This window comes from Dicentrarchus labrax, unplaced genomic scaffold (genome assembly GCF_905237075.1).
Source record: "Dicentrarchus labrax unplaced genomic scaffold, dlabrax2021, whole genome shotgun sequence".
NCBI lineage: Eukaryota > Metazoa > Chordata > Actinopteri > Moronidae > Dicentrarchus > Dicentrarchus labrax.
Genome location: NW_026136719.1, coordinates 14,903,951 through 14,924,617, shown reverse-complemented (window position 1 = coordinate 14,924,617; position 20,667 = coordinate 14,903,951). Strand labels below are relative to the sequence as shown.

The 20,667-nt window shown below is 36.5% G+C and overlaps 1 protein-coding gene and 1 long non-coding RNA gene across 2 annotated transcripts; both read left to right on the top strand.

Moving 5' to 3' along the window:
• The first annotated feature begins 1,927 nt into the window (after nucleotides 1-1,927).
• On the top strand, nucleotides 1,928-5,624 carry LOC127351610 (uncharacterized). The gene is made up of 2 exons (XR_007880919.1): nucleotides 1,928-2,182; nucleotides 2,811-5,624. It is a non-coding gene; the product is annotated as an uncharacterized LOC127351610 (long non-coding RNA).
• Nucleotides 5,625-9,730: 4,106 nt separating this feature from the next.
• On the top strand, nucleotides 9,731-19,337 carry spi1b (Spi-1 proto-oncogene b). The gene is made up of 5 exons (XM_051379307.1): nucleotides 9,731-10,122; nucleotides 10,637-10,730; nucleotides 12,019-12,215; nucleotides 15,006-15,156; nucleotides 16,705-19,337. Exons 1-5 carry the CDS (start codon nucleotides 10,081-10,083, stop codon nucleotides 17,016-17,018), a joined length of 798 nt encoding a protein of 265 aa, XP_051235267.1. The 5' UTR covers nucleotides 9,731-10,080; the 3' UTR covers nucleotides 17,019-19,337.
• Nucleotides 19,338-20,667: the final 1,330 nt, after the last annotated feature.

The window sequence follows — 20,667 nt, the reverse complement described above, 5'->3', positions numbered from 1 at the left end:
GTTCTCACATTTTTAAAAATAGACTAACTGCAGCTCTGACAGGCAGACTTAGCAAAGTGAGATGTGAAGATAACAAAAAACATGATTAATATCTGCACTGAGTCATCCTTGTCTGACTTGAGCAATACATAAAGAAAGAGGAACTTAGTTGTTTGGTGGGATAGGGCCCGAAGCCTTATATGGGTGTATATGGGTAAATGTGCGTGTTTGTGTGTGCGCAGTTTGGGAATGAACATATTCACAAAAGTTAAACTTTTGTAAATTATTACAGAGACTGAGACAGCACGCCTTCTCCTGCAGAGTTGTACTCTAATGTGTCATGTATAAAAGAGGAGAAAAAAGTTCCTTACCACTGCAAATGGTTTCGTGTGTGTGTGTGAGTTTGTGAGTTTGAGTGTATGCGCGTGTCCATGTGCCTTGTGATTCACCCTTGTCTAATAATACCCACACAGCCTTGTCTGATAGTTGAATCTTGTGGAGTCCAGAGAAAATGAGGAATCAGGAATAAGAAGTGAGAGGGCTGGATGTCCCCTTGCATGCATGTCAAGCGACCGTTCCATGTCATTGTGAAACACATGATGGCCACTGAAACCTCTGCTGACTATCAGCCAGGAAACATAGGCCTTCTCTGCGGACTGTCCACCCACAGAACTGAAATTTTCGATGTAATATCCTCCTGTTCTTTCAGAAGACTTCAGAAGAAACAGAATGTATTTTGTTAAAAACCCACACTTGCGGATCCAACACATAAACTGGGCCCCACGTTTGGAGGCGAATACCACCCTGTATATGCTTCCTGGCTTGCCCTTCGACCCCACTGATGATGTTCCAACTGTTGAAAGCTCAGATCAGGCTGTACAAAACTGTGACAATTTTGTCAGTCCGCTCGGCATTTGCGGCTCACAGTGTCATGAGGCCTGTAAAGGTGTCAACACAATAAATCATCTAACACATGTACTTCTGTTTTAAAAAAAACAACTAAAAACTAAATTTGCTGTCATTTGTGTGCTTGGACTTTGCTTATTTTCTAGCTGGCCAACATTTATATGCATATGCAGTAGAGCTTTTTTCAAATAAACAAATAAGATATAATTGCAAGATGCAGTATCTTCTAAAAACGCAATTTAACATAAAACTGACTTAAAAACTGTATTTGCAGGTTGTAACTCTGTACCTCCTGCAGCTGGGAGGTGGCTTTCCTATAATGTAAGGTCTGGATACTCTTCACCATGGTAGCAGCTGCTCTGTTTTTTAAATGAGCTCCTCTCATTCATTCATTGAGAACAAATGAAAACAAATGAGCTGAGTTGAATGCTTGTTATTTATTCCAGCTCTGCATGTCCCAGGGCTGCCAGCACTAACACTCACTGCTCACAAATTATTAAAAAATAAAATAAAATTTGCATCCAAATGCATTCCTTGTTTCACAGCAATAGTTCTATAAAAACATACAGATCTTTTTAAATATTCTAACACTCTGCTTTTCGAAATATAGTTGGTCTTAGTGTTTTTCATTGAAATGAGTTAAATAAAGGGGAAGCATTTATTTTTACAGATAAAAAAGCGCATGTTGAATTCTAATTATTTCAAACTTCTCTAAAACCTCTAATATGTTAACACGCAACTCGGATCACTTCAAACTGTAAATATATTTTAAGCATTGATGGAAGTACAACAGCTTATCCTCTTTACCAAAACCGTGAAAACTAAAGACAAAGATGGCACTAAAAATAGATTCTTAGTGCAGTGTTAACAAAACGGGGTCTCTTTCATTGTGTCATTGTGTGCTGGTAATTAATCTAAATTGCAAAATAACAATAAAGTTTAGTCACTAATGGAGGCTTCAAACTCGAGATGTCAAGATTTGATTGAATGAACTGAATGTATCGGTAGGAGTTCACATTGGATTCACAGCTGTAAAAACTTGTTTAGTAGGAAGAGTTTGTCACCTTCTTGTTTTAATAAGGAAGAAGAAGAAGGAGAAGAAGAAGAAGAAGAAGAAGCCTTATGGCACAAACCTAAATTGGTAGAATTAAGGAAGTTTTTAGTTCCCCTGCTAATTCACAGATATATAGAAAGCCTGCATTTTTCAACCACCTTTGGCAATTTGCTTCCAGTAGTTCAACAACTCCCCTGTGGACACCTTTACAGCTCATCGCTGGATGTTGTACAGAGGGCGACGGTAAGATGTCTGTGGGCGTATCCTGACTTTTCCTTATACGAGCATTCTGATATGAGATGGGGTTTTAGTAGTACTTTGTGTATTGTTGGTATAGCATAATGTGTCGAGTTTATGAGCTGATAAATCTGTTAAACTGTATCTTACCTCCAGTATTTACTCATATTTTATTATTTCCAGAATTTTTGTGTTGTGTTTTTTGTTTTAATTTTTGAAAGAATTCATGCAAGTTTTGAATTACTTTAGTTTATTACTTATGTACTGCTCAAACAATGTTTGACCTTACAGATGGGAATTTAAATGCTTTACATTTGTGGATGGCTGAAACATAAAATTAACAAATCAACAAGAGATATAGTTAAGTTTGTTTCAGTTAATTACTGGTGATTTTTAATGTATTAAATTATTATATATTATTTTTTGTGTTTTTATAAAAATGTACTAAATACTAACAAAATGCTGTCTTGGATGATTCACTGTTTTTTGCCATACACAATTTACAAAAGTACATATTTTCATGCATCCAATATAAAGAATAGTACAGCCTGCCTGGGTTTTTTCTTTCTTTCTTTCTTTCTTTCTTTTTTTGGACAAAACCCTTTTTTTTTATTAAACTGAATTACTCAACTAGCTCAGAAGAAATGGTGAGCGAAGACGATTACGAAATCTGAATACTGCCACAGGAGTTACAGAGTGTGGACATCAACCTGCAGTCATTCTGGTCAAACTGATGTTCGGCAGAGGAGGAGTGCAACACTTCCTGTTGCGACGTACTCTGTATCCTGTTTTCCACAGTCAGTGGTCATGCGTGTCATTCCCCTTCTGCAAGGCTGTGAGGGCACAATCTCATGACCTTAGGCTACGAATCTTCTGAGACTGAATAGAGGGAGACTCCAAAAAAACTCTGAATGTCAGCAAAACAATATGTAAAATAGCAAAATAAATGCATCAAGGTCTGTTGGGAAATGTCTATGACTTCAGTTGAGCTTGCTAAAAGTTAATTGGACCAAACTACAGTGAAGAATGAATGTATTTCACTGTGTAATCCCTGTGTTTTGAAGTGTTGAGTAAGCTGTCACAGTACCAGTAACAGTACAATTTGATAACTATCAGGCTGCTTCCTTCAAAATATATCTGGCCTCTTAAAATAAGTAAATACAAAGATAGTGATGAGAACATTGACACCTCCACACGACAAGGCCAAAAACTCCAGGGGCCAAACTATGTGACTGAGAATTAAGAGGTGCCAATGTAACTGTTTGTGTGCTTGTGTGAGCTTTAACCATCAGAGATATGTATCTTGTGACTGCATTCAGACGGAAAACTGTGAAGTACTCAGTTACACCCTACAAACCAGAAAGCAGCATTCGGTCAGAGCTACTGCAGGTCACAAGTATGTAACTTCACAGTCACTTACACTAGAAAATAAATATGACAATGTTCTCAACTTTAGTTTATACAGTACCTATATCTCACTGGACAGGTTTATATAGAGTGAAAGTAGCCCATTCACTTACAACTGGTGGACACAATAACATAACAGAACACGTGTGCAGTGTAAGGAAATCCAATGCATTTGCCCTTTAATAGTTTGTCAGGCCATAGTTTGTGTTTTTTTGTATTGGCTTATTATTATTTTGCATTGGTTAGCTTAGCTTAGCACAAAGACTTGAAATAGGGGAAACAGCTTGCCTGTTCAAAGGTGACAAAATTTGTCCACCAGCACCTCCAAACCTCACTATATCTTGTTTTGTGCCTGGCCAAGAAATAGTCTTGCACATAACCCCCTGTAAAACCACAATGGGCTGTTTTTACACTTCAAATTGAACAAATGAGATATAACATGTTGATTAGTGAGCTTCAGAGGTGTTGGTAGGTGGATTTTTTCTACCTTTAGACAGAGCCAGGCTCGCTATTTCCTCCCTGTGTCCAGTCTTTGTGCTAATCTAAGCTAACCATCTGCTAACTGTAGCTTCTGTACTGAAATGAGATTGGTATCAGTCTTCCCATCTCAACTCTTGGCAAGAAAGTGGAGTATATTTTCAGAAATGTCAAACTATTCCTTTAAAGGTCCAAATCCTACACGCTGGTCCTTAAGGAAATGTACCGTATGTATTATTAGCAAAATGTAGTTAAATTATCAAAACTAAAAGTACTCAAAGCAGAAAAATGGCCATTACTGATTACTAATGCTTTAATGTGTACAGTGACTAGCATTGTAGTTGATCAAAGCAGAGCCAGTAATAATCAGTATTCTATATATTCTTGTTATCTATATTGCAATGCATCATATTTTACAAGCTCATTTTGTTTCTAAAATGTTAATTTGTAAAGAACCCTGTAAAACTGAAGACTAAATGTAGAGTACAGTATTACCCTCTGAATTGTTGTGAAGTACAAAGACATCTAATGGAAAATATGCAAGTAGCTAAGTAAGTAAAGTACCTCAGACTTGTATCTAAGTGCAGTGCTAGAGTAAATGTACCTAGACTTAATGTTAAAACTGCACAGCTTATTTTATATTGTGAGCTGTGAACCACTGAGGGTGAACAAATAACAGAGTTGATATGAATCAGCACATTTCTGACAAAGACTTAGCTAAAACTGGACAATGAGTAAGTGTCACATGCTCTGAATGGCTTTTGTATGGGCATTCAATACATTTGACATGTTTTTATTATGTCCACCACTGTATTATGAATGCAAAAGTGTAGTCCTTCTTCCATGGCTGAAGGAGTCTGAAAATCTGCCAGTGGTGCTTACATTACACTCCCAGGCCAATTCCTTGGGTCCACCTATAAACTCTAATACGAGCCAACCTATCAGCCAGAATTTCTTCCTTTATGATGTTATAATGCTGTTTTATTTCTCAGAAAGGTGTTAACTCAATCATATGTTTATGACTGAGATCCCAGTTTGCAGTGGCATCGGATTGGACTGTATTATGTTAAAATGTGTCTTTAGAAACACCTCTCATGGGGCGCCCTATAGCTCCCCTAAAGCTGGCGCCCCTCATTGAATACCAGTATGTTGGTACTGAATGGCAGATCTGCTGAACTCAGATCAGTTTGAGATTTTTATCTAAAAAAGGCAAAAAGCTCAAAGAAATATTTTTAAAAAAGACCACTGCCAGCTACAATCTCAATAATAAACATAAAGTTGAACATTATCTTTGTCAAAATAGATTGCATTAGGTTTTAGAGAAATAACAGTAATATAGTCACTGTAAAATTATACACATGACTAATGGAAAACTTTGGGAAAAACAATGAAGGGCATGTGATCATGGTAATGGTGTTTATGGTCTTTTTACAATGTTGCAATCTGCCTGCAGAATGTGAAAAAAGTCAAAGGCTTAACTAAACATACTTCTGGGTTAAAGTGAACCAGTTGCATTTATTTAATTATTTGTCAATAAGAAATAAAAAAACAAGATGGTTAATGAGTTTGTAGTACTTGTAGTTGATTTGTATTCTAGAACTGTTTGAGGAAATGATTTTGGTGTAAGTTTTATTACGTCAAGTGAATACACAACTATGTTTTATATTGTACAGTTAAACTAACAATATCTCTTTATCTTCTTCTTGTATGATCTAGTTGGTTGTTCTTTCCCTAAGACGATGACACACTACAGCATCTGGAGGTGGTACAGAGTCAACGTCTGGCTAAAGGCCATTTCAGTAGGCTATATATATAGATAGTAGGAGAAAGGCTTGGCATGGAGATTGAAGAGCAGTGGATTAAACCACTAGGTCATTATGTCACACACAAATGAAAAGAAAATGCGCTAACAAGGTAACCAACACTTACAGAGTTCTGGATCATCCTTACCATATAACACGTAAATGGATTCATTTAAAGGCAGCATTCAAGGAACTGAATCTGAAAGACAAGTTCCCATTTCCTCATTTGATAATATGTCACTTTTGGTGAGCATGTATGCTGCATGTTTAACTCCCAGGCCACAAGGAAGACAAAGAGACCAGTACAATTCTGTGTATAAAAACAGACTTCATGGCATCTTAAAAGTCCATCACAGAAACAAGGTAGAGGACAAAACCAGACATCATTGTTATTTTGGATTAAAATAGTCAGTGTCAATGGTGGGGAGAGAGAGCGAGAAAGAGAGGGAGAGAGGGTGATGCACAAAGGGCCACAGGTCAGATTCAAACCCAATGCCCCTGCAGCAAGGACTCAGTCTTGGTACATGAGGCAGCGGCCCTACCAGGTGAGCAATAGGGTGCCCCAAAAACATTCTGATTAGTGAACAACCTGCTCTACCTCCTGAGCTACAGCCGCCCCACAGTAACTACTACAACACAACTGGACATCACTTGAATTAAATACACTTTTAACTTACACTTATAAATAAAATCAATATTTTAAATCCATTTTATTTTGGCAATCTCTGGAGTCAATACTTCTACTGACACACATCAGGTAAACTAATGCATTTTATCAAACAAATCATTATTTTAAGCTCTTGTGAAAGATTTATTGCTTTTCTCAAATAAAGTATGACACACAATGATGTTATGGTTCTTCTAGACAGATTCTGATTAAAATGAATAAACCAACACCAGTTTTATTGATATTCCTACAGTGCACACAGTAACCCCGAATGAACCTAGTACTGCTGTTACTGACACTGATTTTAAGAGTGAAAACAGGTCCATTCTTGTGATATGATAGTATTGTTTGATTAATTAATTTGTTTGTTTTATTTTAGTTTAGTTAGTTCTTGCACTCCTTAAGGACTGGTGAGTTGGATCATAAACTCTGACTGTGAAAGAACCCAAAAGTCCTGCACACTTGTGCCAGTGCTGTTTGTCTGTATGAAGTTTACCTGCAAAAATGTTAAACATAATTAATAAAATGAATACAAATGATCAGGACTGTGCAGGGTTGCAGAACGGGAAGTGACAGAACATAAACAACAAAACACCGGAGAAAAATATTAACTAACCACAACATTTGTCTTAACTCTTGACTCATCAGACGGCTTTACGTAATTACTTTTCTTTAATATAAAGGGTTTCATATAAAAAATGATGAGTGGAAAGACTAGTAGAAAACTAAAGTACTATACTAAAGTACAGTATTGAGGTATATGTATTTAACTTGAGTATTTCGATTGTATGTAACTTAATATGTCTATTCCACTTTTTTCTCCATTTATTTTAAAGATTCAGTCACTGGTTACATTGCACATTTGAATTATTAACACAAAACATAATCAACAAATAAACTGTATGTGTCTGGCAGTATATAGAATAATTCAACTTAACTAACTGCAACATTAACGTGATGCTTATACCCAAATAAATGTGTTTTAAACAGTCACTTTTCACTCATTTTCCTGCTCAAATGAACAAAAAGTCACCATAAAAAAGGTAAAAAAACCATTATCTTTTGGTTTCACTGAAAATAGTTGCGATAGAAATAGTGCCTGGCTTGCTGCAGCTCACTCTGTGTATTAATACTCTCGGAAAATGCTACTGTATATGTCATCAGTTCACCCAGCTGTGATTAAGATGGGGCCAGTCGGGGCTGGCCACAGTCTGTGTGGTTTTAACAGCTTCTGAAACAGACACTGTTATGGTCCTCCATCAGTTAACAAGGAAAACATTGATCGAAAAAGCCCTTGAAATGACAACAGACATGAAGAAAGAATGATCTCAATTATCCGTTTTACAGTTTAACCCAACGTGTAAAAGTAGATAAATGTTATAGCTAAATCTGCAATCACAGTACAACTATTTTATTTATATGAATATTTCTAGTGACAATCACAATCTGCTACAGCTTCATCTTCCTGTAGATTAATGTGCCTGACCATGTTGCTTAAGCATGAAAGCAGTATTTTGATGTTTTTCATGTGTAGCTGAGATCCCAGCACCCATAGAAATTGACCGCTGTTAGAAGTTAAACATAACCTCAGTATTTTGATCGTACAGAAAGTAATATTTTCAGCACATTGCCTTATCACAAGGCTGCAGTCTTCCTCTTAAACAGGCAGTGCTAACAATATACACTCAGATTTGTGCTACACAGTTACTGTACTATTCAACTGTTATCTCGGCATCTGAGAAATATCTTCAATTGTTACAGTTGCCATGATATGTTCTGGTAACCAACACATTTAACATATTCATTAGCATACAGTAGACCAAATTATTAGCCACAGTATATTGCATAACAGTGCATTACTGAATTGAACAAACTTTTGTAGTTATTTTGCAGCTTAAGGACTCAAACCCCCCCCAGGAACTGGTCTAACAGTATCTCCTCTTTGTGATAATCATAATCTCCATTTACCTCCAGTGACAATAGATGCTGTACCTTCATCTTATCTTCCAGCTGTGTGTGTGTGTGTGTGTGTGTGTGTGTGTGTGTGTGTGTGTGTGTGTGTGTGTGTGTGTGTGTGTGTGTGTGTGTGTGCGCGTGTGTGTGCGTGTGTGCGTGCGTGCTTGTGTGGGTGGGTGTGGGCATGCTCGTGTGTCGACATTTTTTCCTCAACAAACTTCTGTTTACATCACCAAACAACATGTTTTAGTCATTTAGCTACAAGCGTAAACTTTCAGTCCATCAGTTTCAGGTCTTCAGAACCAGACACATGGTTGTTTACAATGTGACACTTTGACTTCACACAAAGAGGACTGACAACTAAAAATAATATACATTATCATCACAGCAAATGCCGTCTTTGTTTTGCATGTGAACTGTAAACAGTAGCGTACCTTTCGAATGAACATGTTTAAAAAATAAGAACTTATAGGGTCATCTTAATGCTTCATAATGCGTTTTATTTATGTGGATGTACATTAAAAGTTACTGGAAATAAGAGTCAATATTATATATTATATATATATATATATTATATGATTAAACATACACAGTCAATTAAGCTTACTTTGATTCTGATTCCTATTATTACTGGTTTTAAAGCACAGTGAGTTATACATTTACAACATCAGTTTTTTAATTAACACACTTGAAACTTGTCAATTTGTAACTTATAAACCTTATACAACCATAACATAAATGATTGATTACACAATGTAATGTAGTTGTATGCATACATAAAGTGCTTATTAATATGCAATATTTTTCAACAATTATAACTTCCTCCAATGAAAACATATTTATATAATATATATCATGTTTTACTGTAATGTCATGCTTTATATTTATGCACCAGCTCTGCAGAAATACATTCATAAACACTTCAATATTTCCTTATTCCTGTGCACAGCTAGTATGTAATAAACCATTCATATGCTGGTTATAAATGCTACCCATTATGGCCACAATATGAATCCACTGCTGTTGAGACCAACGCATGCCATAATTCAAATGAAAAATATCTTAAAAGCCCAGGCAAAGAATAAAATCCTCCAAACTTTAAATATTAAATATTAAACACTCCACTGGACCCTGTGTTTATCACATTTTTGAGGGGGGGAAACAGAGAGTGAGGAAAAACCTTCATGGTGATTGGCTGATAAGAGGAGGGGACAGTATATAGACCCTGATAAATGTGGAGTTTCATGGTCTCCCCTGACAAATCATCAATGGCCAGGAACCTTTAGCAGACACACTCTATTGCTCCCACCCACAGACATTTTACAGAAGCCAAAAGTTCCTTTTTCATTTTACAGTCAAACAGCGGGCCTTGTTTATTTCATTTTATTTGACACAGTGGAAGGCCTTCGAGAGTAGCTAAGTTCATTTGACTGTGCTATACAATAAGAGAGAGAGAGAGAGACATTTTTTGGGCTTCGTTGAGTGAGAGGAAATTTTGAAACATTGTGCAATGGTGCCGCAAAAGTTTTGAAAGGTTGTGAGAGTGTTTTGCCAGCAAAGTGTCTGAGAGCCGGTCCGTTGGAGAAGAGGTCTCCATGTTGCATCCATACAGAATGGAGAGCTACCTCATCCCGCCTGTAAGTATCATTTATTTTATTATTATCTAAACTCTCAGGAGACTCTCCAGCATCTGAGACCTAAAAAGAGCTCTGTTTGCTTTCATCGTAGCATGAAAGAGAAACACATTTCATTGGATGGACATTTATTATTTTAAATTAGATTACTTAATGTGAGTCTACTTCAATTTGAATACAGTACAAAAACTCTAAGAGTCTTTTATACTACAGGCGACATGAAAATGAAACTCAAAAGTTCTTGAGAGTTTCAGAACAGCAGTGGTAAGAAGAAAGAAAAAAAAAAAGCATTATTATAACACAAACATTACTAATGCCTCTTCTGATTTACAAAGTTAATCATACTCAGAGATAATGTGAACATTTTATAAAAGGTAGATGGTGATTATTATTATATCCTTTTAAGAATTAGATGAGTAATGATATAATGTATGTTTGTCTGCATCATATCCATCATCCAAAAGATTTTCCTCTCACAGTATTTTGTGGCTGAAACTGTTTCTATTTGCTCTTGCAGCACTCAGAAGAAATGTACGATCCTGAGATCTACAGACATCAAATTGCAGAATATTATAATAATCCGTATGTCCTAGATTCAGATATCCAGGCAGGTGAGTTTTACATCAACATCCTTTTTTAATCTCATGTGAACAGTGTTTGAATTTAAATTGCCACCTGTTCTATATTATTCTACATTACAGTGACTGATATTTAATTAAAAAAACTTTTTTGAAAAAAGCTAAATCAATGATGAGGTTCTTAGGGCTGAATGTTAATGACCTGAACTAAAACCACTGACATGAATCTTGTTGTCCTCTCAGTTTTCATTGAAAAAAATAAATCAAATAAATACTTCCATTTTAGTACTTTATCATTTTATTCTTTAAATTAATCACCATGACCTGATGTGGTGACACTGACATTTCTGGTCTAGCTATTGTACATAAAAAGCCTGCAGCTTGTGCAGCTGGAGCGCACCACATTAGGGTGTATGGAACACAGGAAACAGATGCCTTTTCTTTCGGCTGCTTCAACTACAGACATAGAACAACTTTCGCCCCATGGGGTTTTGTTGATACAAGAAAGGTGCTTTACTTTCTCTTGTAATCAACTGTTTTGAATATTGCACCAACATAATCTAAATCGGGGAGGTGGGGGGATGCTTTTCCTGACCTTATAGCCCACTGAGAAAGCTTCAGTTTGTCGTTGTGATAAAAATATCTAATGCCCAATATTTAAATATCTATATCTACAATCCTTTAAAAATAAAAATTAAGACACTGTAGAAATAATGATGTTCCAGTGTTAAAGTGTTTTTTTATCCTGTTGCATTTATGCTTTTTTAAGAATATACACTGTTCTTTGCAATAGTTTGCATGTGAAATACTTCTATTTGGCTCTCCTCTATTTCCATGGTTACACTTAAAAGATGTCAAACTTGCACTTAAGAGCTGGATTGTTTAACTTTCCTGCTTGAGTCTTAAATACATTCTGAAAGAAACAGTCAAGGACAACATGAGAAAGAATGAAAATTCAAAGCCAACGGCTGTGGCGACACTGCAAATGTGGCAACAAACAGGAAAGAGCTTCATGCTGAACTCTCTATTATTCTCCTCATTTCACCAGCTTCATGCAAACTCAAGCAATATGAGTAAGCGGCCCGCTTCAGTTGCATGTGACTTTGTAGTTTTAGATGATTTTTCATTGACAGTTTGGCTTTTTCCATGAGTCATCTCTAACCATTTAAATGTGCATTTTCTGCTATATGAAATCATTTTAAAGACACGTTCGTTACTTTTGCATCAAACTGTGTGTTCGAGTTAACCTTACAGGGGTTCATTGTCTTAGTAACAACAAAACGCTGTGGCCATTATGCTGTTTCTCACCTTCTCTATTTAGATCACTGGGACTATCACCCTCACGCTCACGTACACCCTGTAGAGTTTGAAAACCTCCAAGAGACCAACTTCACAGAGTTGCAGAGTGTGCAGGCTCTCCACCCGCCCGGCCTCATACGACACGAGCCCATACGATACGATGCAGAAAATCTGCTTGATCCAAATCTCGGGGCACATCAACATGTGTTACAGCAACCAGTAAGTCCTTCTGTCACCCAACAAAAAAATACATTTATTAGCCAACTAAATGCAGTACATCAACACACACACACACACACACACACACACACACACACACACACACACACACACACACAGCTTAATGTATTCAAATATACTGAAAATATAAATCTAATTAAAATGCAAACAATTTATAACAAAAACTAGCTGTTGTGTTATAATAATATCTAGTATTAAGTTTTTACTACCTTAGAGTTACTGGTGAGTTATGTAATACAGTGATGGCTGTGATGATGACCGAAAGCTTTCCTGAACGTAGTATTAATTCCTACTAACAGTACAGCTAGCTAGCTCACTGCAGTTGCCTTCAAACTAAACATAATTCACAGTTTTGTTTCAAATCAGAGAGGACATTCAGGGAGCTGGAGGCCTTTTGTGTTCCAGTGACAAAAATCAGGAAGTGAATCTTTGAGCTACAAGAAAAACTTTAATTTTAGGGTTATTCTTTTTTTCCCCTGTTTTTTTTTTTTAATTTTCAGTGTTAAAAGAACATTTTCTTTGAATAGGATCTGAAGACTCAGCTAAGCTCTCTCAGTGTCACAACTGCATGCTTCACCCCTTCAGTTGTTAACCAGTGAACTAGAACAGAGATCTCATTAAAGTACAGCATGTTTAACCAAGTTCCACGTACCATTTGTTGTCATTACAAGCTTGTGTGGCCAAGCAGAGACGGAAATATATTTATATAGCACAATCTATATATTTAATATTTAAGTGTGTAGGATTCAGTGGCATCTAGCAATGAAGTTGCAGATACATATATATTGGGCTGCTGTAGAAGAAGAACTTGAATCAGCAACCCCCCGGCTCCCAAGCAAAGAAATATGGCGGTTCAACATGGCGGACTCCATGGAAGGTGACCTGCTCCCTTGTAGATAAAAACAACAAATTTTTAGGTAATGAAAACACAACAGTTCTTATATTCAGATGATTAAACACAGGACACTGAACACAATATCAAACAACTTAACATGTATTTGAAATAAAAAACAAATGGACTTCAAAAGGGTGAATCTAAAAGAAAATGTATATACATATTTTATTGATTGTTCTATTATTTATTATGTGAGACTGTAGTCTAGATCACAGGCTGAATGTCCATACACTTCCTCTATTTGAGGTAATTGTGAGGCCAAAGGTGTGATGGATTTACATTTTTAACTGTGTGTGATGTGGTGTCAGTAAAGTGGTCAAATATTACACATAAAGTATATTCCATATGGTAAAAAAAATAATATTTTAAAAGATTTTAAACATTGGCAATACTGGGGAACCTTTGTGTTTGTACCAAAATAAACCCGTTGCTGTTTCCGGGAATAGATGACTTTTAAATAATAATGTCAAACAAAACTGAATTTGTCATTTTCTTATGTGCATCTAGCACTGCTCATATCCATTTTCAATATATAGTTATTATCCTTTCTCAAAGCATGGGACACTGATATATACATTAGCATAAACAACAACCCACTAAAACACAAGAAATGTTTCATTTCAGCTACACAGCTTGTGTTTTTGCTGTTGCATCCTTTACAAAGAAGCCACAAGGCACGCATGCTTTTAGGTCACATGAAGGTTTTCACTTGTGAGCCATTGAAATTTCTCTTTTAGAAAATAGAACTGCAATTTTTTTACAATTGGAGAATGTGTTTGTATGTGAAAAAAGGTGTTAATGCGTCAATTCAAATGTGGTACCAGAATACAATGTGAAAAACCACTGTTCGACACAGAATTCACATGTAGGTTTCCACCAGAGACTGTTTTTTGTAAAAAGGATGCTATGAATACGTTGACAAGTGTTGCCCACCCAGGCATACAGCTTAAACAGCATCCACACATCACAGCTCATGCAGAGAGAGATGTTGTCTTACTCTTTCACTTGCAGTGAAAAGATTTCACTGCAAAGCTACACGTCAGAATATGTGTCTGATGTTAGGTACAGTATAAGTAAGCAACATTATCTCTCTAACTATGGTTTAAAAGTGTAGTTTTAAAAATGCCTAAAAAGATATTTGTTTGAAAATGCAAGTTGGTGGATGACATATAAATAGCATCACTGTTATAAGTAGTATTCAGTGGATTCACCTAAAGGATCAATTGGCAGAGATGGAATATAATATGTGTAACTATGGTTTCAGTAGTGAATAATCACCTGAAAATAAGAATATTTATTTTGTTATCTTAGAATCAGCCTTTTACATTTACAGATACTGTGGGTCACCTTCCGTGGAGGTTGCCATGTTGAATTGACATGTTTCTCCCATTACACAGTTTATTTAAGGTTTCTACAGTAATCCCACCCAGTGGCAGGCATTAGGAATTACTCTATAGAAATAACCAGTCTTCTTGCTGATGGTCTTGTTTGTTTATATATGTCATATAGAGGCAGTATCATTGCCTCTGAAGCTCAAGGGAAGTTTTTGAAAACAACAACTGCACTCTTTATCCATTCAGTCCTACAAGAAATACATGTCCATCCATCATGACAAGTGCATGTTTTACAGCCAAACACTGTTTGCTTTATATTCCAAATCATATCCCAAAATTTCCAAACATTTTATTTTTTTTTGCTTTTTGTGTAATTGTGTAACGAAAAAGAATAAAGGCATATTGACTTCACAAAACAAATATATTCTCATGTGGAAAAGTAAATTTTTTGTTAAAAACATGGAGCGACGTCAGCAAGCTCCAAGCCAAATCAATCGCAAATGTTTAGAATTTTAATTAATTTTGACTTCTGTGTTGTAGGTAGCGTTCTTCTCTCGCCCTGTGTATCCAACGCACATGTCCCAACGCAGCTCTGATGATGAGGAACACGGAGGGCGAAGTCCCCCGCTGGAGGTGTCTGATGAGGAATGTCTGAGAGATCGAGTCCCTTATGTTACACCAGGAGATCTGGGTAAGGAACCAGATTTACAAGCCCTTTTATACTGTACTATACATGCAGTGAGCACTGTAGTGCTCAGCTGAGCAGTTAACACAGATACTTTAAGACACACCAACTATGCTGATAATGTAAAGACTCTTAGTAATCCAGGTCATGATATATCTGGAAATGCTAAGTCACTGGACTTGCTTTAGATTCTTGAATGTCAAGATGTGTGCAGTTGCTGTGAAATTATCTGCTAAGTGGTGTAATGTGTAAGTTTCCATTCCTTAGAATGAGAAATATGGGCTGGTGTTTTCCTTGCAGTGGGATCGGGTAGATGGAGTCATGTCAGCTTTGTGTTCTGCTGACAATTTAAGATGCACTTGTAGGGTGAGTTACAAGTTGCACAATTAGGTTTTATATTGCTGGTCATGCGTCTTCAAGGGAAGTGAGCTGACTAAAAGAGTGATTGTTTGTTATAAACTATAATGTCCTTGGTCTCAAAGGCTGGACATTTACATTGGATTGTTGAAATAAGCCAGTGGGTGTATGAGGAGAATGGCAGACTATCCCCCAGTTGGCTACCATTTGGGTCTTCTGATGAAGATCTGTTGTGTGATCTTTTGGTCCTCTCCGTCTACTTTAACCAAGTTCAGCTGCATAAATCAGCATGTCAATCATGTGTCAGTGGCTTTGTAGGTAACTGTAGTTTGCTGGCTTACTAAAGACCCTCTACACAAAGGGTGAACTCTTTAGTCAGACATTGTAGGATGGAGATTGGTGGAGATAAGCGCTAATGGCTAATGGTTAATGGTTAATGCTCTTTAGTATTAACTCATTAACTCAGCAGCTACATGTTGAATGTTTAGTAAGACACAGAACACACACATCGCATCAGTGGTAAGGCCTGTGCACCACGGACAATGCACACCCTGTGTGCAACGAAATACATGCGCCTGCTCTACTTCCTCTTTTGCGCAGCTTAGGATCTGACAGGACCAGCGGAGCCTAAGAAGTGTCTAGTATACAGTGCATGTATAACAGACTGTATCGAGGCGAGCACTTTTCAGTGGCGGGGAAGTTACATGTGCAAGAACTGGCTAAGCACCAATATTAAAAAAAAATAATAAAATTGTTGTTATTAGGTATATTTACAGTACATTTTGTTTTTGCTATTTATATTACGTAACAGGTTTCTTTCTGAAGTTCAGCACTCAACCATTGAGCTTGATCTATTCTGCTGTATTGGTACAGGCAATGTGTGAAGTGCGTGAAAACACGTAGATAGCCTACCATTAAACCAATTGATATTACTATTTCAACAGTTTAACAGTTAATATGTCACCATCTACGTTTATCACATAGCACCATGACAATGTGGAAAACACTAAAAAGATGACTCACGGAGGATTACTATACATGTACTTCTTTTGGTTACTACTCTGATGTCTAATCTAACGTCTAGATTAGACCATTTATAGTGATCCAAGACTAATAAACTGGTTAGAGTGAGATATAATTACAATTACATGTTAGTTAAAAAATTTTAATTGTGCAACTCTCTGATGTTTCCAAAAGGCAATAAAAAGAAGATCCGCTTGTACCAGTTCCTGTTGGACCTTTTAAGAAACGGCGATATGAAGGACAGTATCTGGTGGGTGGACAGAGACAAAGGGACATTTCAGTTTTCTTCCAAACACAAGGAGGCTCTTGCACATCGCTGGGGAATCCAGAAGGGAAACCGTAAAAAAATGACCTATCAGAAGATGGCTCGTGCGTTGCGCAACTATGGCAAAACTGGAGAGGTGAAAAAGATAAAGAAGAAGCTGACCTACCAGTTCAGTGACGAGGTGCTGGGGAAGACTCATCTGGAGAGAAAATCATATGCATAGGCAGGAAGGATACTGAAATGTCAAGTGTTGGCAGTGGAGGTGCAGTTTCTACTGTTAGATGCTTTATCAACCTTGCTGATCTGGTAAATAGCATTTTTTGTGAATAGCCATGTAACTGTAGAGTGGGATCAATCCTTTGAAGATACTAGCTAATGCAGCATAGAAGAAACGAGAGACACAATCCCTGAAAACAGATGTCTGAATGTCGAAATGATAATTTGCAAATGTGTACAGAGAATTGTGAATGGATGCTCAGATTTAAAAAAAGGTTATACGTCTCCTCTGTTTGTCCCTTTTGGCTGTCTCAGATTTGCCCTGAGAAATGTAAAATCTGCCCCGAAAACCTGCCCACTATGAGGTTGGTGGTGGTGAGCTGCTTTTTAATGCAGCAATTTTGCCGTGGTGACCGAAGTTGTTTACTGCGAGTCATGTGATGGTAAAGAGAATGCAGAAAATAAAATAAGAACAGCATTAAAGCTATAAAGAATACTCACACACATATAAACACATCAAATCCTTAGGTCAAACACACTTCAATTGCCAGTTTTTTTAGTACACTGAGTTTAAAGAAGAACAGTCTAATAAATTCAGTCTAATTTATATCAATGAGCACCGATCACGTGAGTGCTCCCACCGTAAAGGCTGACCACCCATATGTGTAGGTGTTTTTTGCTTAGTTATGTATTGCAATTGTTTGTACAATGTTATGTTTTGGTGTAGCCTGTCTGTCGTCTGTCTACGTCCGACAGACGACAGTATCCTACATCACAGTAATTACAAAAGCGAGCGCAGTAAAAGTGATTTTGTGACGATCATCACCTCGGTGGTATTCACTTAATTTGGACACCCATGGGCAAAACATGAATCAGCGCCTTTGTCAATGAGGGTAAACATTGTACAATGCAATTGAGTTCAACAGCAAAAACTACATCATCCAAAATGAACATTATTATTTTTTTATTCCTTTTAATTCTGTTTATGTTAGTACATGAATGTATAATAATGTATGTATATATGGATAGTTATAGATATACACACTTTGTTTAGCTGCAACTGTATTGGTACTTACCTTATTGTTTATGTATGTGCTGTATAAAGGAAAAAGCAAAAAGGTTAATAATTGTGTCAAGATGTTTAAAAAACTGGAAATGTATCATTATCATGTATTGACACAATAAAATATATAAAAATAACATAAAGCTTAATCAACACCTCTCAAAAACAGTTTCAACATGGAGGTATGTTTTATTGCTGTATGACTGCTGTATTAGACTGCATTAGTTTTAGGTGGGTGTACCTAATAAATTGGCCACTAAAAGCAGCTGGCCTCAGCAAGAGAAAAACACTTTCATTGAAATGAATTAGCCATATCCTTTAGAATACCTCATCTGAAGTTTGATGTATACAAGGTGCTAATCTATTAATGCATACAGTGCAGCTTTAAAACAGCAATGCTTGTGTAAACTAAATAAGATCATATTATTGTATTGGAATCAAATACAGTTAATAATTAGATCAACATTTTACAAATCAGGAAAATTAGACTCCAGTTTTCAAATCTATTTGATGTTAAATGTTAATCACATAACATTTTGGGGAAGTACATAAACTGGCTTTATCAAGATGAGAAGATTGATACCAGTCGGTACAGTAAATATGCAGCTATTGCCAGCAGGGGTTTTATCTTAGCTTAGCATTAAGACTGGAAGTCAGCCAGGCTCCAAATTTAAACCTAAATGTAAAGACAAGGGTTGGTGGTTTATCTGTTGGACTGCTAAATGTCTGGGAGCATTGGGTTCCCGCACTCTTGCTGTCACTGTGAGGTTCCCAGTACACCATCTTCTCATTTAACTCCTGGCATGAATGTGAATAACTGTACTTCCCAAAGAGTGTCGAACTATTCCTTTAATAATTGACTATAAGTGATACAGTCAAAAGGCAAAAGGGGAAAGAGAGGGGTGATGCAGTTACATGGCATTTATCTTAGACCCTGGGTCACTGAGACGGCTAGTACGCTATGCATTTTTTAAATGTGGGCGCACACACACATATGAGTGCATATTTTATTTGGAAATGTCTTTTTACACATTTTCAATGTTAAAGTCCAAACATGTAACAACAATATGCCCTGCATTGAAATGTCTTTCTTCCTACTGTGTTTGAAGCTCTATGGACGTGCTTAAGTTCTCTTTAATTGTGTATATATATATATCAAGATTATTTACATGACAAGAAATTATTTTTTTTTACAAATACATGAAAATGAATATGTTATGATCAACAATTGCTTGTAAAGGAAAATAAATTATCGTGTACTTGTATCGTGTACTTGTAAGTGTTAGTAAAGATCTTTGGTAAGTGATAACATCTCACATCAGAGGTGAAACACAACACAAGAAGAAGAAAAAATGAGGAATAAGAGTTAAATATTGTATAAAGTTGTATAGTGTGTTAGGTTTTCAGATGAGGTCTCTCACCTTTCATCACGGCTATAAAGATAACTAGTAAGTTTGAGGAACTATGAGGTTAATACAAGGCGGAGGGGTGAAGTGGCTTGTCACCCACTTCTTACATATATCTGCCTGTGTATCCTGACATACTGCAGGCACCAGCTCTCTACTTATAGAGTCTGCAACCAAGCCAAAAGAGACACATCTGGGATTTTCAGGTCTATACAAGTATGCAATGCTGTTGTGTATCCAGATGTTCTTCTCTGCATTGAATACTGCAGATTTTCTTGAATGCCTTTATCGTGTAATAACAGCGTATCTCTGTGTTTTTGTGCAGTGATCATAGTTTGTTTCCTGCTGATGAAGTATTTAATTCATCCTTTTTAGCTGTGTAATATACAGAGATGCTTTGGTCAACTTCAGTACCATCACACCTCCCTTTTAGAAGACTAGAAAGTACAGTACCAATGACCATTTACCATTTTAATAGAATAAGAATTAAACAAGGAAGTAAGTCATTTATTTTCTACATTAACCCTTAGATGCATGAGTGACTGGACCCTACACTCTTCCATAAGTGGGTCAAAAATTACCCGTATTAGAATCAATGGGTTTTTATGCCATTTTTGTCATTTTAGTTAAGAATAATCATTTGTATTATACTTTGTATTATATTTTGGTCCACACAAAAATGATTACACGTGTGAAATATTTTCATTTTTCACTTTTTCAAAATTTTTTACATTTTGAAAACATTTTGAAAATTGGAAAAGAATCAACATTACAAAATTACACAACAGCAATAGACCAATGTCAATATCCATTTTGTGTGTGTGTGTGTGCACGCGTGTGCGGGCATGTGTGTGTGTGTGTGTGTGTGTGTGTGTATTTCAGGTTCACGCACAGACACGTAACATAGAGTAATGTTAGTTAGCTTGGTTAGATAGCTAGTTTCGCAAACAATAAAAGAGACATATTTGATGATAGATGATAAGAAACACATACTCTTTCACACAGTAGTCATGAATGACACGCACACACATTTCTGAGGTAAAAAAAGAAGACAATACTTACCTGTATCAGATCTTGCTGTGTAAAATAATCTTCTTAAGGGGTGACACTTATGATATAGTCTGTGTGGTCCACAAAATACATATTCCTGACAGTCACAGTTGATAAGAATCAAAGATTCCCATGAA